Consider the following 26,707-nt stretch of genomic DNA (forward strand, 5'->3'; position numbering starts at 1 on the left):
CAGCTTGAGTGAAATTACAATACGCATAAAGCTTCCATGATGCCATGCGTGTGTCACGCCGCCGTGAGAAAAAGTGAGAGGGAGCCAGAGCGACTCGCCTACTATCACACCATCACGATGCCGTGCTCAGTCTTGTGAGTGGTTGCGAACGGTGCAGATCTTCGCGGAAGGTGCTTTTTTCGCCATCCCGGGTTTGATTGTATGTGCAACACTAAATAGTGTAAAATACTGCTGCCACAGCGACAAACATCTGATCAAATCAAGCTGTCTGTCTCGTATCTATAGCAACTGGTTCACTTTATTTCCCAGTTCAACGCTAATTGAGTCATAGCCGGCAGAAAAGAGGAAAAATCCGCATGTAAGTAGTACATAGACAGCGTGGAGTTGAAATCCGAAACACAATTGCCTTATTTTTAGAAAGCATTTGGAGGAGAGATGATGCAGTTTTAAGCGTTGCATGTATACAGATTTGATAGTTTCGAAGAGGCTTTTGATTAGATTTCGACAACATGTCTGCCAATCGAGTGGATGCTGTTAGTTCTGTGAAGAAAAAATCCTCAGACTCCCTTCTAGCCCTACCTTATCGAACACTAAGCTGGATTATCGATTTTTCCAGCGCCCAGCCTATAAACACACATACACCTTTAGCCGGCACAGACGATGCCACCCCACGGGTTTGCTCCACCACCTCCGCACTGAAGAGAGCTCAAGGGTCAAAACTGTGTATTTCTATACTTAGCCATCGCATCAGCAATCCCGAATTTGGAAATTTGTTCTAGCAGCGTGAGCGGCATTTTTCCCAGTTTGGAATTTTCCTTTTAACGCTCCAGAACGAGATAAACGTGTTCACTTATATATGGTGATGTTTTTGTTACGTTATTTTTAAATGTTCGTGCATCGGATTTTCAGATTAGGTTGTTAACAAACCAGTTCAGGTTGAATATTTGTATAATATGCATAGTGAATTTATTAATTTTAACAAGCACACAAGTTTTTCCACTATTCGAAAAATTTCGCAAATTTAACCAGAGTAATTTATCAAGGTGTCATGTTGAGTCATTGGTTGAGCAAACATAAGTATTGCTTTCTCTCACAGTTTCGTGCACATTTATAAGACCACGGTTGTTGCACCCAAACTACACTATTTTTTGCGTGCTCACCTGTTTTTATGATGAGTACACTGATCTTGATCACTTTGATTGCTTGCCAAATTTGTAGCCCCAACGGGGTCAAAAAAGTTGGAAATGCATTTTCACTGGCTCATACAACCCTTGGCAAAAAAAGTTGGAAATGCCTTTTTTATTATAACTTAAGGTAGACGCATTTGTTTTGGATCTACCTTGTTGGAGGTGATTCTTGACATTCTTCCGGATCGAATGCAACAAGAATAATCCAAATCGGTTGAGTTTTCGCCGAGATACAGCAGGTTGATGTTGCATTTCCAACTTTTTTTACCCCCTTGGTGTTTCGCGTAAGTTTTGACCCCGTTGGTGCTACAAGTGTTAACTGAGTTTCACAGATCATCCTGATAGATCTCTTGTAATATTGCTAAGTGTTGAGTTTTGGTAAATAATCTCCAGAAATTTGGTCAACTCGAAATAACAAATAAGATAAAATTTAAACTTAATTTGAAAAACTTCATGAAAGTTAAAATAACTAAGAATCATATTACATTCTTCACATTACTTGGAAGATTCCAGAGCACAAATATGCACCAACACGACTTCCTTCCAAATAAGGAACTGACCGTCCTTTATAAATGATTCATATTGACTCAGCATCGCAATCTCTTCCGTTTTCTTTTCACGGAACTCAAAACCGGGCATATCCACTTAAAGGGTGCAACGCATTTCGCGACCTGGTGTGATCATCATCCTTATTTTTTCGCTCTTTCGACCGTTCGAATCAAGTTGAAATGCAAGTGATACTGACCACGAAAGCAACACACACACATTCTTGAAACTGACGTAATCACAGCCCGGTGGCAGCAGCATGTTGACCTTGCTTAGTGATGCGCGCGAAGTCATGACTTTGGATCGTGATATTATGATTCTTCGCGTATTATTTAGACGACAATGACGTTTTTTAATCATTTTTTTAATAAAAGGCAGATTTTCTCGATTATCAATTTGAATTTTAAAATCCTCAGTGACAATGACCAAAGACTGACGCTTGCAAACATCCGTCCAAACGCCCACAGTAGGGACCATGAATTAGAGCCTACGTAAAGTTGATTCCTCGCACCGGCTGCGGTTACGATGTACTCCGCTCAAGTATTGTGGCAAACAAAATGAGCTTAATTTGCTTATGATCTATTTTTTTAATATTTGAATAATTAAAATATAATTGAATTTATTAAACATTCTGCCTCTATTGCAAAACTCAAAAATATCATGCACCTCCCCAGTAATGATAAAATTCTCGCTGTTCAGTTTAAATGTAATTTACTTTCAAAAATGCATCTAAAAGTTTTCGAAAATATTTTAGTATCATGCACTATAAATCTTACAAACCAAAATCACAAATCACGCTATCTTCTCAATCTCAGCAAAGATACTTAGAGAGAGAGGAGAGCAAGCTCTTTATACTATGCAGTACGTTATACTATAGATTGGCACTGTTAAAAATTCGTTGGAAATTATGGGAACAATTTTAAACAGATGTAATAGTTCTTTTTAATTGTTTTATTCTTTTACAGTCATATTTTTTTAAAACACCGAATTTTTACTGCATGTGCTTCGATTCAACTCTCAGAGAGCGGAGGCGCCACTAGAGAGAAATAAAAGTATCCACTACCCCTCTAGCTCACAATCAAAGTCGAAACTCTGCCGCAGAGTAAATCCAGTCGCCGAACGAAACGGAGGTGGGTCCCGCATTAAGCTCCCCCGGAGTGTGTTGAATCATTTGTGGCTTTGTTTTGTTGTGGTGATTTACTTTCCTCGGGTTTATACTAGAGCAGTTGTTTTCCACTGGAAAATCGTAAAAAAAGAAAATTGAAAACCTAAATCAAGTGCACTACCACAACCAGCCCCAATCGTAGCGCTATAACCTATTGTGGAGGAGTTGCCATAGAGCTGAACCAGTTGGAGTTGGAAGCCTCAGCAAAGTGCCTTTACCCTGCAAAACATAAAAACAGTAAAGTTGAATATATCAGAGTGCGCGCGTGTTTGATGGCGAAGGTTGGCGCTTTCCAGTTCTCTGCTTTTTGCCCATAGTTTTGGTCGCGATGGTATACTTATTTTGAGGTTTTACCCCGCCAAGCAATAAGGCTCTGCTGGAGTTGTGTGTGGTATTTCGCGCGCCAAGGCATTTGCTGGTGGGTGACTCATTCTTGCTACTTGGCAGTAAGTTGTCGTTGAAGTCATCAGTGCCAGGCCAGGCGATCCAGGGAGTTTGTGTTTGAAGTTTGGTAGTTGCCAATTGAGCGCGCACTTTCCAACATCATCAACAAGAGTTGGTGAGCTTTGAGGGCGAATGTGTACATCAGCTTGTGGCAGTACTAGAGCGTTGGATTTGGTACGGAATGTAGGAAAATAGGTCAGGTCAAAAGCAAAATGATTGTGCTTTTCGATTTTTTGGGGAAATAGTATCGAGTGATTTGCATTAGAATAGCTGCCAAAAGTGGCTCTAACACAACAATTGCAAAAAAAGAAGAAAAATGAAAACAGGTGCATACCTTGGCAATGGCCAAACAACCGCGTTTATCATTTCTTATCAGTTGGTGTGAAATGAACCGTATTGTTGGTTGATACAAGATTGATGGCATGTTTTTTTTAATAACGTGAAACGTTTTAAATTTGCACGTTCTACTCAAAATTGACCCACAATCAGAGTTCTGTATTCAGAAATTATTATCAAATTTTTCACAAAGAAAATTTGTCCAATGACTAATGATGATTTGATGATTTTGTTAGTTATCCAAGGCATCATGACAAATAATTACATATTCGAGAAAAAAGCGAAGGATGGTCCTGCTAAGTGAAACGAGATAATCAAAAAAGTTATCAAAAAAGTTTTATGAAGCCCACAAAAAATCCAAAAAACGTTTTTAATATTTTAAAGTAAGCTTAATTTCACGAAAAATTGAGGAATGAGCCTTTTTTAATAGAACAAGGTAGATTAGTTTTCTCCGTTTTCGCAAATCGACCTTTTCTTGTATTATTGATCTGGATGAAACTTCGTCCAAACATTTCCTATGCCAAAAGAAGTTTTTTCGCATAATTATTTTTTTCACGCCAGCCTCCATCCAATTCTGGAGACAAAATAGATATGTAAATGTATGATATTCTGTACTTTAAGACAGAATTTTCTGTTCGATTTGCTTTCTTCGACAAAATTGCAGGTTATATTTAGGACTATTTGGAAAAAAAAAAGTTTTTTTTTTAAATATAAAAAACGGCCAATTTTGTTTGATCGTTTTTTTAAACGGAATTGAATTTGCAATCGAGAAGTACTTTTCAATTATTGTTATTTTTAATTACTATAATCTTTTTTTCGTAGAAAAAGTATGCCATTCTCAAGTTATAGCCACTTTTGGGTATACATTGTCATTTTTTCAAATTTAAGTATACTTCTTGAAAAAAAGCATCTCCGAAAAAAATATTTTTGAAAGGCCAACAATTTTCTCTCTGAGACTTTGAAATCGGATAATTAGTTTCTGAGATACAGCCTTGCAAAGAATTCGAATCGATGAAAATGATTTTGTGTCATCTTATTATCCTGTAATTATCAACTGTCGATATCTCGGAAACTATTGCAATTCGATTTTCAATGTTGAAAATTAAACATTTGTGAAATTTTCTGATCTTTTCACTAAAAATAATTTAGTAATTTTAAAATGGAGTTCAAAATATTAAAATTATTTATATTGAAATGATCAGAAAATTTCACAAAAGTTCGTTTGTTTTACATTGGAAATCGAACCAATAGTTTTTGAGAAATCGTTAGTTGAAAATAACATACTAATTTGGTGACAATTGGAAAAACTCATTTTTATCAATTCTTAAACTAATTAAGAAATAAGAGACTTATGATTCGATTTTCAGAATCTCCGAGTGAAAATTGAAGGAAATTTTCTTAGCTTCGGAGTATTTTTTTTTTTTTCGATGGAATAGAGTCTAAAAATTGTTAAATTGAGGAAACAACACTATTTTTATAAAATTTGATGTACCAAGGTATTTCATTCGAAATTTAATAAATATATTTATCTATTCAATTCTACTTCTTGGTGAAGAATCAAAATCTAACTGCAGTAAAAATAGTTTTTTTTTTTGTAAATATTAAGCAAGCATTTTGTTCGAATACTTCTTCACTATTTTAAAAAGGCAGCATCGAAAAACTGTCTTGGTTATCCATACAGACTTCGGAAAATCGTTCGCAATCGAAAATGGGTAACTCAATACAATTTGAAAGTATTCTGGTAAAAAATATCATTTCATACTCATGCACTTATTTTTGGTTGAATTAATGTTTATTTGTAGTTTTCTTTTTTTATATATTCTCTCATAATTTCCTGTTTCGTGTAATGCGGTGTAATAGCCTTACATTAACCCTCTGAAACTAAACCTAATTTCTAGACGGGATTCAAAAAAATGTTTATATTTTTTTAGTCTTTGGAAAGCATTTGAAAATAGATCTTCCCTTTTTTAGATAATTTATAAATTTAACTTGTTTCACAATTTGAAATGTTTTCTCTGCGGTCAACCTAAAAAGTATTTTTTGCTTATATGTATCTCATACTTTTAATGACAAATAAATATGAAGTATGTTTTTGTTTTGTTACACATTATGTTTTAACACATTTTTTGCGTCCTGAAAGCTTGTGATTTAAGATTGGTTCAAAAAATGAAGTGTCGAAAAAGTGGCTGTAAAACCATGAAAAACAAAAAAAAATCAATATATAATAAGAAAAAAACTAAACAACATAAATGCATTTAAATATAGGTACTGAAAATAAATGAGTAAAAACATAAAAAGAAGTAAATTTTTCGAGATCAAAAGTTACTCTAACTTGACCTACTAAACACGAGAGAAAAAAACACAGTTTGGGCAGTACAGGGTTAGACATCTGAATGTTTTCTACAGCTACCGCATAACAAAATTCTTCTCTCAATGAAACAAAAAGTGCGAAACTTTTCTCATCTGTGTGATGCATTCCATAGTTAAGCTCTAGTTTGCTTCATTTCACGATTCCACTCACGCTTTTAAGCAGGAAAAAACATAAAAATTAGGCCATCATGATGTACCACTACAATACCACAGCAGCGCAAAACTGACTGTATCTTCTTCAGTTAGTAACCATCTTGCTGATCTCATCAAAGCTGGTTGTGATTGTCTCCACTGCCGTGTTTTCTTTCAATTACGTAGCTAAGTAAAAAGGGATTTTTCAAATAACTTCCCTATCGCGAACAGCTACTCAATTCGCTCTAGTTTGCCAATAATGGTGGGTGTTGAGGTTGAAATTGCGTGGGATTTATTTACGGTTTTCAGCGGCAAACAATTGACAAAACCGCTTATACGGAGGGGGCCCGGCGGCGGCTCTTCCATGGAATCATTGCCACGCGTTGACCTTGTGCGGAGCGGCGGCGCTCGGTTCGCCCCGATACACTCCATCTACGGCCATCGCCGACCAGATCGAGTTACACGTTGACTTCCGATACGCGTTTTATACAGGGGTGGAAATTTCTAGACACTGGATCATACGGGTGAATTGAGATGAATTGATATGTGCTTAAATGTCACGCAATTATAATAATTCGTGGAGAGTAGAATTCGAAAATGCAGTTTAGTCAATTTGAAAATTTGTTGAACCGTTGTCGGAACCAGGAAATAAAGACCATTAAAAATCTGCAAACATCTGCACAACTGCCAATTAATTACTGCACCACACACTTCAAACACCAACTCCAAATCAAACAGCTACAGAGAAAACAGCTTGAAAAAAAAACACGTGCAAACCGAGGAAAAAGTTTAATCGCCATCTCTTCAAATAACTCACCACACCCTGGCGGTCAAAATTTGGGTCATCGAACCGTGATGCGTCGCGGCACGTCATTCCGATTCACAAAGATTCGCGCATAAATTGATACGGCAGCGCCGGAGAAGACGCTTTGGAAAGTATGCTGGTTAAAAAGCATCGCATCGCAATAAAGTGCTCAACTTGATGTCATCCGAGTCTTGGGAAGCTTTCGCTGCCGCACTTTCATTAGAAAGAGCCTCGCAGTTCACACATTTTCTACCACGCGGAAGTACTTAATAGTTGAAGAAAAAAGCTTTTCATTATATCGGTCCGTTTACCACCAGCAAAACGGGGCGCTACTGTGGCGCTAAGCCTTTCTTTTGAACTGCACGACGCTGGTTAAGTCACACCCCAAAAGGTGGAATATATTTAGCCGTAAAAAACAAGCTTATCATTATTCTAATGTGTCAGCGTCTCCGATGCCGGTGGCTAGCCACTGGCCCACTTGAGCCCAAAGAGGGGGAAAAACAACATCATATTAACCATTGCTTCTCTGTCGTTGGCCCAAAGGGCTCCCAAAAGTGTATTAGCATATTAAATAAAAACGAGACCGCTTTTCACGGTGGAAAAGTTCGACGCACCAAAAACAGTCCTTCTTTTGGGGCCACTTTTAGCACCCACCAACGGTCAGTCACCAGCATTGATTAGTTCTAAGACGGACCTAGATTTTTTACGAGCCACGCAAGATATATTGGTCACTTGGCGGGGATTAATTGTGTTTGGCCGTCGGTCAGGCAACCGCTAAATTTGGGGTTTCCTTCAACTTGACTCTAAGGAAACTTCTGGGTTAGAGAAGGTGGCCGTCTATCGATTCGAATAATTAGCACGAATCCGGGCTAGGGAAATTCGTTAACCCCCCTCAATAGTTTACGAGAAGTAGAATTTTGGTTGTTCCAGCAGTAATTAGAGCAGTTGTGGCCAAAGTCGTCGGCATAACCGCGGCCCAGTGTTGATCCTAAGTGACTTGCAAAACCGTTTTGAATGATCATGTAAAATAGACAGAATTTAGAACACAGGAAAAATGCCAATAATCTAATCTAATCTAATCTAATCTAACCCTAGCGCAGCCAGTCTTTCGAGGGCATCCTGGAGAATGCCTTAGGTTGATTGACGCCTAGCAATGCTAGGCGTCAATCAACCTAAGCTAGCTAGCATCTTCTTGTCATTATCAACATTTGCAGTGCGCCATTGCATTAACATGCATTGAAACATCACAAACGTCGAAGCGGCCAGGCCAACTGCGTAAAGTTAACCGCAAAGATGATTCGTTGAATTGGATTGAGTATGAGCACGAGTAGAACACTGGCAAAATGCCAATATTTAAAAAAAACTAAAAATTTCATCAATCATGGAAATTTGGAAATTTCAACAATTTTTAGACCGAATTTCAATGTAAAAAATAATCTTTTTGATAAAAATGTAGAAGCGAGCCTTAATTTTCAAAAGTTTTTTTCATAAATTATTTTTAATAAGGTTCTTTTCAGTACTGGGGACCTGGTTAAGACGGTTGGTTTGGGTATTTACAGTATTGCTTATTGCTAAAAGTAATAAAATTTAATATTTTGCCAGAAAATAGTAAAGCACCTTCTGTGGAACATTGTAAACATTATGTTTATTTTCATGACCCTCCAACAAATTTTAAACAGCACTCAAAGCTATGTAGGAAGTAAATTTCAACTTCATGCCTAACTAAATTTCACCACCTGAGCAATTCTCTACGAAATCGGTCTTTTTTCTTCAATTTTAATATTTGTATTTTTTAATCCGACTGAAACTTTTTTGGTGCCTTCGGTATACCCAAAGAAGCCATTTTGCATCATTAGTTTGTCCAAATAATTTTCCATACAAATTTGGCAGCTGTCCATACAAAAATGATGTATGAAAATTCAAAAATCTGTATCTTTTGAAGGAATTTTTTGATCGATTTGGTGTCTTCGGCAAAGTTGTAGGTATGGATACGGACTACACTGGAAAAAAATAATACACGGTAAAAAAAATTTGGTGATTTTTTTATTTAACTTTTTAACACTAAAACTTGATTTGCAAAAAAACACTATTTTTAATTTTTTTTATTTTTTGATATGTTTTAGAGGACATAAAATGCCAACTTTTCAGAAATTTCCAGGTTGTGCAAAAAATCATTGACCGAGTTATGAATTTTTGAATCAATACTGATTTTTTCAAAAAATCGAAATTTTGGTCGCAAAAATTTTTCAACTTCATTTTTTGATGTAAAATTGAATTTGCAATCAAAAAGTACTTTAGTGAAATTTTGATAAAGTGCACCGTTTTCAAGTTATAGCCATTTTTATGTAACTTTTTTCGAAATAGTCGCAGTTTTTCATTTTTTAAAAATAGTGCACATGTTTGTCCACTTTTGAAAAAAATATTTTTGAAAAGCTGAGAAAATTCTCTATATTTTGCTTCCTCGGACTTTGTTGATACGACCTTTAGTTGCTGAGATATTGCAATGCAAAGGTTTAAAAACAGGAAAATTGATGTTTTCTAAGTCTCACCCAAACAACCCACCATTTTTTAATGTCGATATCTCAGCAACTAATGGTCCGATTTTCAATGTTAAAATATGAAACATTTGTAAAATTTTCCGATCTTTTCAAAAAAAAATATTTTCGAAATTTTCAAATAAAGACTAACATTTTAAAAGGGCGTAATATTCAATGTTTGGCCTTTTTGAAATGTTAGTCTTGATTTGAAAATTTTGAAAATATTGTTTTCGAAAAGATCGGAAAATTTCACAAATATTTCATATTTTAACATTGAAAATCGGACCATTAGTTGCTGAGATATCGACATTGAAAAATGGTGGGCTGTTTGGGTGAGACTTAGAAAACATCAATTTTCCTGTTTTTAAACCTTTGCATTACAATATCTCAGCAACTAAAGGTCGTATCAACAAAGTCCGAAGAAGCAAAATATAGAGAATTTTCTCAGCTTTTCAAAAATATTTTTTTCAAAACTGGGCAAACATGTGCACTAATTTAAAAAAATGAAAAACTGCGACTATTTTGAAAAAAGATACATAAACATGGCTATAACTTGAAAACGGTGCACTTTATCAAAATTTCACTAAAGTACTTTTTGATTGCAAATTCAATTTTTCATCAAAAAATGAAGTTGAAAAAATTTTGCGACCAAAATTTCGATTTTTTGAAAAAATCAGTATTGATTCAAAAATTCATAACTCGGTCAATGATTTTTTGCACAACCTGGAAATTTCTGAAAAGTTGGCATTTTATGTCCTCTAAAACATATCAAAAAATAAAAAAAATTAAAAATAGTGTTTTTTTGCAAATCAAGTTTTAGTGTTAAAAAGTTAAATAAAAAAATCACCAAATTTTTTTTACCGTGTATTATTTTTTTCCAGTGTAGTCCGTATCCATACCTACAACTTTGCCGAAGACACCAAATCGATCAAAAAATTCCTTCAAAAGATACAGATTTTTGAATTTTCAAACATCATTTTTGTATGGACAGCTGAAAAATTTGTATGGAAAATTATATGGACAAACTAATGATGCAAAATGGCTTCTTTGGGCATACCGAAGGCACCAAAAAAGTTTCAGTCGGATTAAAAAATACAAAAAAAATCGAATGACCGAAATCCTAGAGAACTGCTCACTGATTTCAGTAGCAACGTACAGTACAAAACGGTTCCGTTTTTCCTGCTGCTGCTACTCTCGCGCTCGTTGCCCACCAAACCGCCTTTATAATAAGTCATTTTAATCTAGCATGATGGAAATCGACAAACCAAAAGCCAAAGACGGAGCCACCGACAGCAAAGCAAAGAGAGGAGGAAAAGGCAAGAGCCACCTGGTGTGCCTGGCCACACTACAACCGCCCAGTTGGCCGGTAGTGGTCGCAATTACATAAGGATGATGGAGGGCTTGGCGCGCAGCAGATTAGTAGAGCGAAACCGCTACTAACCACCCATGCGGTCAGCCCAATTGGGAGGAAAGCTTCTTTTGGGGAAATGCCCCGAGGCAAATTTAATTAGAAATATCACTTCGTTTAAGAGAGAAAAATAGCTTGATTCGACTTATTTATTTTTAACAAAGATTGAAAAAGAATTCGTCGAAAGTTTAAAAACATCATTCCTTCTGCAATTAAACCCCAGCGAAAAAAAAACGAACAACTAGGTCAACAATCCCCATAAAAAGTAATCACAACCTGTATTGGATTAACACTATCGAACCACGAGGACAGCTGGCCCCACATAGTTTGGTAGTGCAACGGAAAAAAGAGTCACATACAAACAAAAACCACCATCGATTGGGGAATTTGTGCCACATTTATACGTTTTATGCTACTCCCACAGACTAAATCATAATTCTAACGATTTTCCTCCCCTCTTTTCACCTTTCACCGTTTCAGAATTCGAGAGATCCCTCTTTTTGGATTCGTGTTATTTACTTCATCGAAGCAACCATTCCACAGCATTAAATCTAAGCAAACCACGTGCAGCAGTGCAGGATAACTTTTCAGTGAACAAACAAATGTGTTACCTTTAGGGCAAGACAAACATCAAACAAAAAATAAACTCAGTGCAATAATTTCAAACTTCCAGTGATTTAGCCCCTTAAAACAAACAAACATCCCGAGATCAATTCTCAAAGTGTGTGCAAATTTTGGTTTAGAACCTAAGGAATAAATCGCTACTGCCGAGCGGTACCTCAGCCCAGGGAGATGGAGTTTCGGTTTAACTGTCATCCGCTGTTCCGGCAGCGTATCGTGCGAATCAACAACTCACTACTGCCGACCGGATTCACCGCGCCATGCAGACGGACAGCACTGTAAGTTTTGTTGATCCTTAGAATTAGAAAAATGAATTGGCTTTTTCGGAAACGCTCAAAAAATGTTTGGAACTCAACTCAACACCAAATAACCGGGAATGGTCTCATCCGCATTGTTTGCCTTGAGAATACATAATACATCACCTTATTTAACGAAATTCATTGATTATTGGGCCACATCATCATCCTCTATGATGAATCCTGGCCATTACCCTTTCCCACTAACAAAATCCCAAGTAGAAGTAGTTTTCCGGCACACGCGGGGGTGTGGATATCGTATAGAACCCACCCTTGGTAGCAGCCTGTGCTAACTAACATTCCCGTCCCATCCCCTCGAGATCTACAAACTGACATGGCGGGCGCCGTTGGTGGCCAACGACTGTTTCCTGTTCGCACCGACTCTAGTTTTGATGATCGTGATGTTTTATCTTTTCAGCGCATTCATGCATGCTGTTGATAAGGGAAACATCATTTGATCGTTGAAGCGTGTGACCGGTTGTGCTGATGGGATATTACGGTCCTGTTCAGCAACGGAGAAGGACAACCATGGGTGGTCTCTCATGCTCATGCTCATGCTCATGCTCAAAAAATGTTTGGAACTCGTTGAATTTTATTTGCCGAGCGTTTGGTTGTGGGATTAAGGCATTTTCAGATAGCAGAACCCAGATCGCTAGTTTCACAATTCGTATGGAGTCAAATGGTGTCATTTCTCAAAAACCGCAGATAAACTATCACAAGAAGATGTAAAATTACGCTGTACCCTTGAAAAGTCGATCTTTCATTTTACAAATTATTTTGCAGATGAACAGAGAGTTAAACTATTTGTTAAATCCATTTTAGTGCTGAAAAGTTCAACAGGAGTTTGACACTTATCTTGACGGGAAACAAACATTTTCTGAAAAACTCCAATTCAAAGGGTGTTTTCCAGTATTGCCAAACATGTTGTACACTGTACAGTTGGGTCTAGCTCATTTCCCCGAATGATATTTCCCCGAATGCCATTTCCCCGAAAATCATTTCCCCTAATTGGTCACATCCCCGAATACAACTTTCCCTTATCAGCCACATCCCCGAATGCCATTTCCCCGAATATCATTTCCCCTAATCGGCTATATCCCCGAATGCCATTTCCCCTAATCGGCCATTTCCCCGAATGCCATTTCCCCGAAATGACACTTACGCCAATTGCCGTTTATTTAAATTTAAAATTACTCGAATTTGCATATCCCCTAATCATCATTTTCGCTAAAGCCTTTTTCCATGACTAACAGTTATTTTCTTTCTCAATCTTACCGAACAAATAGCTTTTTCGGGTATGCTGATGATCTCGCTGTTGAATAAATGTTGTAAATTGGGTAGTAAGGCCCTTTGTCAATTTTTATGAACAACGGTAAGAAACACGATTGAAAACAATTTCTGATAACTTTTTTTTTATTCATTTTTATGCAAAAAAAAGTTTTTGACAAGACAACATTTTTTCGATGGATCAACTATGCCCCCCCTGGATCGAGCTGCCAAGAAGGGCCGTGAAGTGAATTTTTAGAAATTGAATTAAAAATCCCTTTTAAATCCTTTGCGGTCGTTTAAAGGGTCATTGTACTTAGTAAAGCTTTTTTTTCTTGTGAACAATAATATCACAAATTTAAGCTTAATTTTAGGACCCAATTACTAGATTTTTTGTTGTTCAATTAACATTTGTATTCAACCGCATGATTAGATGTTGTTTTTGAGAAATTTGCAAGGATTTTTTTTTCGAATTTTGTTCAAGAACGCAAAAATCGAACAAATAGGTACATAAGGCTGGTACAAATTATTGTTGATTATACTTTTCGCCAAATCCCAAACCAGCAATGCGAATAAAACGATCAGTGTGAACGGGGTTCTGTACTACGAAAATCGCACGGTTTGTTTTCTGAATCATAAAAAATAACAAAACTTCTATTGCATTATTATTATCATGTCTATAAGAAAAAGGTATTTGTTTTGAGAATATATAAAAAAAAGTCTGTAACAATATTCATTGTATTTGAATGAATAGAACCAAACCTTACAACACCCCTTCCCCCCTAAAATGCTACGTCTGTTCTGAGTGAAGCCAAAAAGAAAGTTGATCATTCAAGGCCAATACGAACCTTTCAAGAAATATTATATGTAGTTTGATGTGATAAAAATTGCCATCATTTTTTTTCTTACACAGTCGACTCTCTGGTTGTCCATCTTCTCGATATCAATAATTCTCCATCTATCGATGAATTCTTCATGTCGAGATTCTTCCCCGGCGAGAGCTCCTCAAGCCTGCCGTTACCTGGTCCACCTCGTCAACCGTCCCCGTCCTTCAATCACGCGTCCTCACGCTGCGGTGGTAGATTTTCAACTGTCTCCCTCGCGCCCGAGCTGTCAAAACTCCCTGACTACACTGTTAACTGTGTTTACCCATTTTAAGTAATAATGTAGCTATAAATGCATAACCCTACACTTCAGTCCCTGTTTGCTTTAAAAATTTTGGATCCCGATACGCGGCGGAGGTGGCACTTGTCCCGACTGCTGGGACACACAATTTGCGCACGGGAAACAAAGAAATAAAACGATAGTTTAACTACGAACTAAAACGTGCGACTCTTTATTACGTTAACACGAACAGAATGAACAATCCCAACGACAGATCGATGACATTTACAACATAGATGCGCACAACAACATCACACACTGACAGGCCAGCTGCCAGTTGTGAGCCCAGCGTCGTGCGGAGCATAACATGCACTAGGGTCACTCCGCGCATTGTGTCTGTCTCCAACATCTCCCCTCTTTATACCGGAGGTCAGGATCCACCAAGAACTCTTCACGCTCAGGAAGAGCGACAAGGTGATCTGCCCGGTTGTGCCTCAAACGTTCGCTTCAACTCGGTTGATGTAGACGGCGATGGCAATGTGACACCAGATTTGCGTTGGTTCACACTCCGAAGAACTTTCAACCTTCCAGCGCGTTCGAGGGCGCAAGCGAGGACGATATGTGCAAAACTTCTTCCTCGGTTTACCTCTCGTAACGTTAGTGGCGAACTGAAGAATTTTGAAGGATTGCTCTCGGTGTGGCGGCTGAACGGATCTCTGGGAGATGGCGCGCTCAGCAAAACATACGGCGATTTCCTGACGACCTCTCTTCTCGCAATCCCGACTAAAGTACTGCGATGACTTTTCGGTGGTGTAGAGCAGATCGTAGAAGCTGATGAAACGGTTGTCACTGATGGTGTCGTCTTCCAGCAACGACGGTCCCCAAACAGCTGACAATGTTGATCTTGACCCTGGGAATCTTACTTGCCACCAGGGTTGGACGAAACATACGGTGTCGTTGAGCTTGGTGTCCAGCCGCCGTCGAGAAATCCGGTTTAACTCGACCTTTGACAGCTCCCGAGATGTGACCACCGTACACACATCGACGTGTTCCTCTTCCCTCCCCCGCTTCATTGGAAACGGCTTTTTTCCGCTGCACTCTGGGCCGAGCGGGTTGATATCTTGAACCGTTCGCACTTGGGGAGTAGGGGGTTTGATTCGTTCGTTGGCGCACTGCAGACCGAGGAGTCGGCGAGACTCGACCTGCAGGTTTTGAGCACGATCTTCAATGTCCAGGCCGCTGCAGTGAGGGTACCTTGCCGCGCTCGTTCCTGCATGCCACGGTACCTCTACTCCGCCAGGCGAAAACATCCGCATCAACTCCGTGTTCTGCTCCTGGACCTGCTGAACGATCTGCTGCATCGATGCCATGAGCTGCATCATCATGGCTTGAACCGAAGGAAGTTGCTCGGCCGGGAAAACATATTGCTGTTGGAAATGCTGCTGGCTTGGGTCTCCATTTTGCGGCTGCTGGAACCGCCGAGCGTCCTCACAATTTTCCGCCATCCCTGCAACTTTCCATTGGACACGCGGGTGCCGGGATGTGAGGTTATCGGAACCTTCAAACCAATCCGCGGCAAATCGAGAATCCTCGTCGCCACTTTTGGATCCCGATACGCGGCGGCTGGGACACACAATTTGCGCACGGAAAACAAAAAAAAACGATAGTTTAACTACGAACTAAAACGTGCGACTCTTTATTACGTTAACACGAACAGAATGAACAATCCCAACGACAGATCGATGACATTTACAACATAGATGCGCACAACAACATCACACACTGACAGGCCAGCTGCCAGTTGTGAGCCCAGCGTCGTGCGGAGCATAACATGCACTAGGGTCACTCCGCGCATTGTGTCTGTCTCCAACAAAAAATCTCTTCCGGTTGTCAATAATTTCAGTTTTCATGGCTTGCATAGACATTTTTCTTGGCGAAACGAAGCTTTAAAGGGTGTTTGACATTAGTTTGTTTTTGTTTGATGGACGTTGCCATGATTCTCTCCCATAGCTGGGTATCAAGAAAAAATATTTTCAATCGAGTCTTCATTTTGCATCGTTCTGTAATCTGATGATTCTCTTCCTCGACGGTCCCTTGGATATTGACAAGCAGAGAGTCGATTGTAAAATGCTATTTCCCTGAACGCGATCAAGCCGAAATGCCCGGTGCCCAGGAGCGCGCGCGGGGAAATGGCGTTCAGGGAAATGACTATTCAGGGATATGACTAATCGGGTAAATGGCATTCGGGAAAATGGCATTCGGGGATGTGGACGATTAGGGGAAATGGGAAATTCGGGTAAATGGAATTCGGGGAAATGACTATTAGGGGAAGTGTCTTTTCGGGGAAGTGGCATTCGGGGAAGTGGCATTCGGGGAAATGTCCCTTCGGTAATATGGGTTTCGGGGAAATGTCATAGATTCGTACAGTTATCCCAAATTTGGTGGTAACTTGTCAATAGGATGCAAAATGCACATTTTCTTTCACTCCTACCAAAATTAGTTCTTTTTCAAAATACTGCATTTCAAGACTATTTCATCAAGACAAACACTGTCTCTCAATTACCTGTTTCATGTGATGGGATGTACCTCATAACTTAACATATAATTTATGAAAGCGTAACAAAGCTTGAGTTTCATTGGTTCTCATCGCTAGCAGTCAATATTTTGTTAAAAAAAATGCAATCCTGAAGAGAATCAAAGTTTGTTTATATCCGTAAGAAATAAGTGTTCCGAATTTGTAGATTTCAGAGTTTTAATGTTTTTCTGCAGAAACTGGAAATACAACCTAACAATTAGCAGTCGGTCGATACATCATTAATTCGATCATAAGAAAAGCTTCCAAATGATGGTGAATTACCAATTTTCTCTGAGTTTTTGAACATATGCTGTATTCAACTCGCTGCAAAACTAGATTTTTTCAGCACTCGTAGTATTCATCCAACTCGGTTAACCTTGTTGGATAAATGTACGCATCGTGCTAAAAAAAACAACTTCTTATCGCAACAACAACAACTCGATGCAAGTGTGTTCGAGATCAAGGCAATGTTCAATAAGGTTGGATATTAGCCGATTGGTTTATGGCACCGGCAGCCAAAACTATGAACTATTTCAGGATAATAAATGATTTAAATGATGCATTGGAATATCGTCTACCACCGGGAGAGTTGTTTCGAACATGTTTATTTTTTGTGTTTTCACCAAACAGAACACTTCTAGGCTTTTTACAAATTTTACATTTTGGGACCAAATATAGACGCAACACTTAAAGAAAACTATATTTTCATGAATTTACTAGTTGTAATTTTCGGCCTTAACCAGAGCCGAAGGACGAAAACTGTGAATATAATATTTATAAAATAATAATATTTATATAATTCCGTATAGCACTTGTTTTGCATTTTCCTTCAGGAAACTCAAAATCGTAACACAGGAGCAGGTATGGTCGTTTGGGAGTTGAACAAAATTTGAATTGATTCAATTTCTTGTCAAGCTTCTTCAAATGGCATCCCCCTCTCCAATTATGGAAACGATTTGTCCGAATTCAGACCACTTAGTTGTGTAATTTTATAGTTCAAAATTAGATGCCCATTAAAAAGGACAAATCCAAGATTTATTACCAACCCTAAATCGGTTCCCACGCGTAATAAAACTGTACAATGACTCGTGGGTGATTCTGCTTAAAAGCACTTGCTAATGTTTGACTGTTCTTTTCTTACAGCGACGCCACCGCGCAGATCTCGGAGATCATCAACTTTATTGGACAACTGTCGGCACAGGCCCAGGGATTGTCGAATCCGGTGACCACCTCACAAAAGCTGCGCAACTCCGATCACCACATTTACCTGATGTTTGAACCAAATGAAAAGCAGTAAGTGGGCCACGTATGGAAATTTGCAAAAAAAAAAATTAAATTTTATTTCAGTCGTTACCGGCGACGGGAACGGGGACTCTAATTTTCTATTGCGTGCCTCGGCGTCATTTCACTTTCACATGCAACTTAAGAATTTCTAAGAAGGCAGATCCTAATCCTTTGACTTTTCTTCTTTTTTTGCCGCAATCCGTCCTCGTTTTGCAGTGGGCTGGTGGTCGGAATATTAAAAGTTGGCCACAAATCGCTGTACGTGTTCGACCAGAACGGCGAGACGGTGAATGTGACAGCGCCGTGCGTTTTGGACTTTTACGTGCACGAGTCCCGGCAGCGTGGCGGTCTGGGCCGCGAGCTGTTTGAGCACATGCTGAACGAGGAAAAGATTCAGCCCCAATCGTTGGCCATTGATCGTCCGTCGGAAAAGTTGCTCGGTTTCCTGCAGAAGCACTATGGTAAGTCCGCATGCACAAAAGTCACAATCGGAAAACATCTTGTTGGGTGTTTGCTCATTGGCCGGAAAAGTCTCATTAGTGGCAACGGCATCAGGAGGTGCAATTTTCCTGTCCATCTGTAAAACACACCTATGGTACACCGATGTGGATAATGCTCACGGCACGCGATCCGCGCGGAATGTAATTTATTATCCGGCACTCATTGCACGGATCCTGTACGTTGTATACGCTATAGTCTTACCAATCCCTTCGTTTGGCTTCTTTTCGCAGGACTCTACAACAAGATACCGCAAATGAACAACTTTGTCGTGTACGAGGGTTTCTTCTCGAGCAAGCAAAACGGCTCGGACATTGACGGTCGTCGCATGCACATAACCGCTAGGTAAGTCTTCTCAGTTTTGACCATAATTTCCGCAAAAGTTGAAAATCACGCCGAAATTAACACTCACCTACGATTTGTCTATAGTTTTGGACAAGTAGCACCGGGTAGCTAATTTGTGAAGGGGCGTTTTGTTCACCTTTGGGCGATAAAGGCATTAACATCCAAGAACTATTAATTTGTAACTAATTCATCATACTGTTCGCTTCTTCTTTAACCACTATCAACAACAAATAAAAATAGTCCTAACACGAACCTCTTCGGACCCACGTTCACCACCGTCGAGGACCGCCGAAGATCCAACTCACAGACGCGACAGCCTGCCGTTTCCCCACCGCTCGTTCAGCAACCTCCGGTAGGTCGCTATGCGGCGAAACGGCCTTCTTGCAGTATGGCACAGGTGAGAATTTTGTGGTATTAACAAACGATAACCCCATGCGCCTCCATAAATCCAAAAATAAAAAAACATTCTCCAATTATCTCACAACTATTAAAAATAATTATCCTTCGGTGGAATGTTGCTGCCTCGCGAACGACCTTTCGTCCACCACCCGGGGAATGCCGTTTGCAGGTGCTAACTTTGGAACCACTAAAACAATTTCCACACCCAGCACGGATCCTTCCGGCCGACCACCAACCGGGGATCGTCCTGCTGCGGCATTCCAGTATTTTTTAAAACAGCTAAAAAGCTTAAATTAACCTTGAACGGATATGATAACGGGCAACACTATTAACATGCAAGTCTGACGCTTGGTCGATGTTTTTGTTCTTTTTATGCTTGTTCATAATACCACGCGATGAAAATCCGCCTAATATTAGGAAAAAGACAATGACGGAGCAGCTTTTCAGACTTGCCGGAAATGAGAAAACTTTACAAATTTTGCAAAACTTGAAACAACAGTTAAATTTAAGAAAATTAAAATCACGTGACTTTTGAATCAAAATACCCTGTAAACTATGTCACTTTTGCCGCATTCCATATATTCCCAGCGACTCGCCATTTACCTACTCCGCCATGCCGGGTAATCCACGTGGACCACGCTGGCAGAAAATAGATTGCATGACGTCGTGTTATATTTCGCCGCAAGGTCCTCGGGCAAAACAAGGCACATAAAACTTTTACGTTGGCCAGCCGCGCGGGTTGTTCCAGTTTCAAAGTTTAAAATTTACACCGAAGGTCACCGTCCACCGCCACCGGCCAGCCACAGCCACAAAAGAATGACCATTGATTTTCCATTTGGACTGCTTGATTTGGTGGGAGCGCCAGGTGACGAGCCCGGCAAATAATTCCCTGTAACGACGAGAAAATGAATGCCTTTTAGTCGGTTATTAGCACCGCCAACACGTCACGTTCAAGAAGCTTGCAATATTCACTCTCTGTCTCTCGGTTCGTGACACGAAAGCTCACTTTCATTGTACCCAGTAAGCATTTCATAAAAAAAAGACTTTTGCTCCATTTTAACTTTGATTGCACTTCACTCAGAACGGCGATGATGATTACCCCATAAAGTGCATTACTTCAGTTCAGACACGTGATATACGTGAGAAAAATGCTGTCGTGTGTAATACTTAAACAAGGAAAGCAATCTGATACTTTCCATTAATTTAAATTTGTTTCCTGATTAATTGAGCAATTGAGCGATTTGTTCAAATAAAAAAATCCTGATAGAAATGACCAAAATACAACAAAATCTTTGTCATTTCAGAGATTTTTGTATTCAAACTGTCAATCTGCCAACAAAATAGTAATATTTTGAAAACTAGACACAAAATTGCAAAAATACATAAAAATTTTGGAAAAAAATATTTTGCAGATATTTTTTTTAAATTTAGTTAGATTCGTCAATTTTATCAATTTTGTCACTATTAGTCATATTAGTTATTTTGGTAATTTTGATCGTTTTGATCATTTTGGTTATTTTGATATTGGCCATTTTGGTTATTCTGGCCGAAATGAACCAATTGGCCTAAGCGACCAAAATGACCAACATTAGCAAAACGACAGAAATTACCAAAATGACCGAGACGACCGAAATGACCAAAATTACTAAACTAACCAAAACAACCAAATCAAGCAAAACATTGTAATAGGACCGAAGCTGAAGTGTAAACAAAGAGTCTATCCTGCTCACGTCAGTTGATGTTTACATTAGGAACGAGCAGGATAGACTCTTTGTTTACACTTCGGCTTCGGCCCTATTACAATGTTTTGCTAGAAATGACCAAAACGGCCAAAATGACAAAAACAATTAAAATGACTAAAACGACCAAAATTACCAAAATGGAGACAAATAAACAATACGACCAACATTACCAAGGTCTTTATCGTTATTTTGGTCATGACCAATTTGATCGTTTTGCTCGTTTTGGTCATTTTAATCGTTTTTGTATTTTGATCATTTTGGTTATTTTGGTCGTATTTGTGATTTTGGTCATAATGGCCGTTTTTGTCATTTTGGTCGTTTTGATCATTTTGGTTGTTGTGGTCATTTTGGTTATTTTGGCCATTTCAATCGTTTTTGTCATTTTGATCGTGTTGGTCATTTTGGTTATTTTGGTTAATTTGGTCCAATTGGGTCATTCCAGCGTTTGGTCATTTTGACCATTTTAGTCGTTTGGCCATTTTGGTTATTTTGGTAATTTTAGCTGTTTTGGTATTTTGGACATTTTGGTTATTTGGGTTATATTGTTGTTTTGCTCGTTTTGGTCATTATGGTCGTTTCGTATTTTTTTATTTTGGTCGTTTTGATCATTTTTTAATTTGGCCGTTTTGGCCGCTTATTTGATGCATGTACTTTTGTGCTCTTTTACCAGTTGCATGCAACTGAAAAAAGACAAACAAATATATCCCTAATTTGACGGCGATAAACTGCCCATGTTCGCATAAATGCAATAAAACACGAGTAATGGCCTATGTATCTACAATCACTTAGCTTAGAATAGTTAAGTAAAGTAAAACTTAGAAAATGTACACAACTTACGGCCGTCATCCACAATCAACTTAGAAAATTTGCTGGGCTGATATACGTTGCTATGCAGTTGTTTGTTTACTTTTGATATGGAAACGTCAACTTACCGTAGATTTTGAAATTTTGTAAACCATACGTCAAGTTTCTAATTTTATTCCTTTTCATTGTAGAAGATCAGATTCATTTCCATTGATTCAAACTCCTAAGCTAAGTGATATTTTCTAAGTTAAGTGATTGTTGATAGGCCATAAAAAGCTAGGTTTTTTTAAACGCAAAAGTGATGTAAATGCATATGGGACATTCATGCGAACAGGGGCAGTGAAAGTTTTGCTAAAAATAGATCAGTAAAATTTCTTCACTCTTCTTTCAGATAATTCACAACAGCCCAAATGCGGTATCCACGGAGCCTAACAGGTAAACACAATTTCAGAATATTTGTGCTTTTTTTAATGTTTAATGTGATCTTGTGCGTTTTGCTTCTAAATATTGTTTCGCCTTTCGAATTTGTTCATTTTCATTTATTGTTGTTATGTTTTAATTTCAGACATTTGATATAGATCACACCAACAAAAGCAACACTCCGGCCAATTAGCAATATGCAACTCAACGGATAGCTATTTATGTTTTAGTTAAGTTACTTTGCCTAAATTATTGTGATTTTTTTGGTTGCAACTCTCATAATTTTCACGAACCTTGAAGTATTTTCTTTATTTAAAAAATAATGATTCTGTTTTTAAGAGTCCTTACGAATTTTTGTGCAATGATAAAAATCTACGAGCCTCGAATACTGCAATATTACCATTCACCATCAGCTTGCCTGTTAATATTTATGAGTTGTGCTTAATAAAAATCACCTTTTTACAATTGTTGAAAGAAACAATCTTTTTATTTGTTACATCAAACGTCCACATTTATTTTAATTAAAACTTTCATTAAAAAATCATAGCAATGTAGTGTGTTAAAGTTGGGTTTGAAGGCAAAACGGTTTGAACTTTGTGTTTGCAGCACTTCTTCTTCCACTAACAACCATCATGCGCCTCCATCAGCATCCACAAACAATAACGAATACGAAAACAATCACGCGACTTCTCATGACCTCGAAGAGCCAGCAGCCCCGCAGGAAGAATCGCCCCAGGACAATGAAGACGTTCCTGAAGAGGTCCTATCGGCAAATCTTCAAAATTTGAACATGGCGGACGCATCCGACTACGTCGACTATCACCACCATCATCAGCTTCAGCACGCAAAATCTGGTCACGAGGTCACATTTGCCGACGATTACGGAGAGATACCAGAACCAACGGCCGATCCCGATCCGTACACTTTCCACCCGCATCATCTCGAGTTACAGAACCAGCAGGAGCAGCAGAAACAGATGATGATTAACCGTGAAAATTCTGCTTCTCCCCAATCGATCAGCCAGCAGCACACGCCGGAACATCCGGGCCCGCGAAAGCCGATCCGGTACACCAAACAGCATACCGGACTCAAGAACATGTCCTCGGGAGTGGGCGCGGCTGTCACTCCTTCGGCCAAGATGGAATTCGACCAGGAAGAGAACGAAGGCTTCGGCTCAGTCAAAATCAACAGACCAATTGGCAAATCCAACACGCGAAACAGCCTCCACTCTGGCGATGACAACGAGTCGGTTCACTCGAAGGGATCCGACAGTAGCCATATGACCGAACATGGCCATTTTGATCTCAAATTTTATCACAATAAGCTCTGGTAGATGCCCGAAGCAAAACTTTCCATCCGTTGCATCTCATTGTACAACACGACAATGCTCGTCGTCTCCCGTTAGAACGTAAGATTTAACATCATCACTGTAACAAGATAAATTTTGTAGTCAAAAGAAAAGAACTAAAGTTTACCCTCCCTTAAAATACCCAACCCAGCAGTGCGATCCACGCTGAGTACCTCCCATTTCAATGGGAAACGGAAATGAAGGAGCTGCATGTCCAAATCACAAAATAAAACTAAAAATAACAAATTCCATTCAAAAACTAATTTAGTAGATGTCGCGCTTGTTGTGGTAGAACTCCTTTTCATTTCATCTCTAGAGAGCAAACTGTAATCGTTGTTGAGCTGAGCCAAACATTAGCGTTGCGCAAAGCTTTGGTACTTTTGTTTTAGCTAAGTCACGATTGGGTAAGTTTCCGTTTGAGCACTTTTGTTGAGTTTAAAGCTGTGTGCATCATGTTGTTCAAACATATTGGAAAACTCAAAAACATAACATGATGGTATGTGTTTCTTGCAGAAATATTCAGGAAGATTATTTGAAAGATTACATTATCGAGTGATGGCATCGTGGGAGCTGCTAATTCGATAAGATCCATACAAACGATAGCATTCCGCCAAGACTTGATACATTAAAAAACGCCAGCTACATTGAAATATTTCATGTTTAAACGTTAAAAATAACACAATATCTATAACATTGAGCTCCAATACAGATGATGACCTAAATTAATAAAGCTATGGAAAACGAACAACTTTTTTCTCTTATATTTTTCGTCTACTGGGACGAGTCGGGACTACATTCAAACTACTAACCAATAAGGTTAAACCAATGACCAATGAGCTTAAACAGCTGTCTTATTGTCCCAATTCGCTCTGCCTAGACAGTACAAAAAATCCGAAATCCATCATTTTGATTTCAATACATTTTTTTTTTAATTTCTGGGGAATACAATATTTACGGTGTAATAGAGAGTTGTGGATTGCCTGCTTTTCTAATCAAGGTCATTTTTGTCAATTAGGTCATTTTGGTCATATTTGTCATTTTGGTCATTTTTGTCATTTGGTCCTTTCGGCCATTTAGATCATTTTGGTAATTTTGTTCATTATGGTCATTTTATTAATTTTTGTCATTTGGTCATTTTTGTCATATTGATCAAATGACTATAATGACCAAAATAACCGAAATGATCAAAATAACCTACATGACCAAAAGGGTCATTATGACCAAAATGACCGAAAGGACCAACATGACAAAAATAACCAAAATCATCGAAATGACCGAAAGGATCAAAATGACCAAATGACAAAAAATACTAAAATGACCAAAATGACAAATATGACAAAAATGACCAAAATAACCGAAATGATCAGAATGACCAAAATGACCAACATGACCAAAATGACAAATATGACAAAAGTTACTAAAATGCCCAAAATGACAAAAATAACCAAAATAATCGAAAGGACCAAAATGATTAAAATTCCCAAAATGGCAAAAATTACTAAAATGACCAAAATGACAAATATGACCAAAATGACAAATATGACCAAAATGACCAAAATAACCAAAATAACCAAAATAACCAAAATAATCAATATGACCAAAATGATCATCATGACCAAAATGACCGAAAGGACCAAAATGACAAAAATAACCAAAATGATAGAAATGACCAAAATAACAAAAAATGACAATTTTGGTCATTTTGGTTATTCTGGTCATTTTGGTCTTTTTTTTAATTTTTGTCATATTTGTCATTTTGGTCATTATGATCATTTTGGTCATTATGATCATTTTGGTCATTTTGATTATTTTAATCATTTATTTTAGTCATGTTGGTCATTTTGGTTATTTTGATCATTTCGGTTATTTTGGTCATTTTTGTCATTTTTGTCATATTTGTCATTTTGGTCATTTTAGTAATTTTGTCATTTGGTAATTTTGATCATTTTGGTCCTTTCGATCATTTTGGTTATTTTTGTAATTTTGGTCCTTTCGGTCATTTTGGTCATTTTGATCATTTTAGTCATTTTGATCATTTTGGTCATTTTGATCATTTTGGTCATTTTGGTCATTTTGGTCATTTTGATCATTTGGTCATTTGGTAATTTTGGTCATTTTTGTCGTATTTGTCATTTTGGTCATTTTATTATTTTTTGTCATTTGGTCATTTTAAATAATTTTGGTCCTGTCGGTCATTTCGGTCATTTGGTCATTTTGGTCATTTTGGTCATTTTGGTCATTTTGGTCATTTTGGTCATTTTGGTCATTTTGATCATCTTGGTCATTTTGGTCATTTTGGTCATTTTGGTCATTTTGGTCATTTTGGTCATTTTGGTCATATTTGTTGTTTTGGTCATTTTAGCATTTTTTGTCATTTGGTCATTTTGATCCTTTCGGTCATTTTGATCATTTTGGTCATTTTTGTCATTTTGGTCCTATCAGTCATTTTGGTCATAATGACCATTATGGTCATTTTGATCATTTTGGTTATTTTGGTCATTTTGATCATTTTGGTTATTTTGGTAATTTTGGTCATTTGGTCATTTGGTTATTTTGGTCATTTTTGTCGTATATGTCATTTTGGTCATTTTAGTATTTTTTGTCATTTGGTCATTTTAAATCATTTTGGTCCTGTCGGTCATTTCGATCATTTTGGTCCTTTCGGTCATTTTGGTCATTTTGATCATTTTGGTCATTTTGGTCATTTTGGTCATTTTGGTCATTTTGGTCATTTTGGTCATTTTGGTCCTTTCGGTCTTTTCGGTCTTTTTGGTCCATTCGGTCATTTTGGTCATTTTGGTCATTATGGTCATTTTGGTCATTTTGGTCATTTTAGTCATTTTAGTCATTTTGGTCATTTTGGTCATTTTAGTCATTTTAGCCATTTTGGTAATTTTGATCATTATGGTCATTTTGGTATTTTTTTGTATTTTTTGTGATTTTTGTAACTTTGGTCATATTTTTCATTTTGGTCATTTTTGTCTTTTTTGTCATTTGGTCATTTTGATCCTTTCGGTCATTTCGATCATTTTGGTAATTTGTGTCATTTTGGTCATAATGACCATTTTGATCATT

General features: G+C 38.0%; 1 protein-coding gene across 4 annotated transcripts; it reads left to right on the top strand.

Annotated features, from left to right (window-relative positions):
• The first annotated feature begins 126 nt into the window (after window positions 1-126).
• Window positions 127-24,377, top strand: LOC120428697 (alpha-tubulin N-acetyltransferase). 4 transcript variants are annotated; one of them, XM_039593769.2, is made up of 8 exons: window positions 127-358; window positions 11,411-11,829; window positions 17,936-18,085; window positions 18,293-18,537; window positions 18,808-18,919; window positions 19,160-19,316; window positions 22,256-22,299; window positions 22,891-24,377. In XM_039593769.2, exons 2-8 carry the CDS (start codon window positions 11,723-11,725, stop codon window positions 23,615-23,617), a joined length of 1,542 nt encoding a protein of 513 aa, XP_039449703.1. In that variant the 5' UTR covers window positions 127-358; window positions 11,411-11,722; the 3' UTR covers window positions 23,618-24,377. The 4 variants fall into 4 exon arrangements, with proteins under 4 accessions (XP_039449703.1, XP_052565851.1, XP_039449702.1 ...); XM_052709891.1 differs by having other exon boundaries at window positions 129-358; window positions 23,305-24,377; XM_039593768.2 differs by lacking the exon at window positions 127-358 and adding an exon at window positions 2,717-2,863.
• The last annotated feature ends 2,330 nt before the right edge of the window (window positions 24,378-26,707 follow it).

This window comes from Culex pipiens, chromosome 3 (assembly GCF_016801865.2).
Source record: "Culex pipiens pallens isolate TS chromosome 3, TS_CPP_V2, whole genome shotgun sequence".
In the NCBI taxonomy this organism is placed as follows: Eukaryota; Metazoa; Arthropoda; class Insecta; order Diptera; family Culicidae; genus Culex; species Culex pipiens.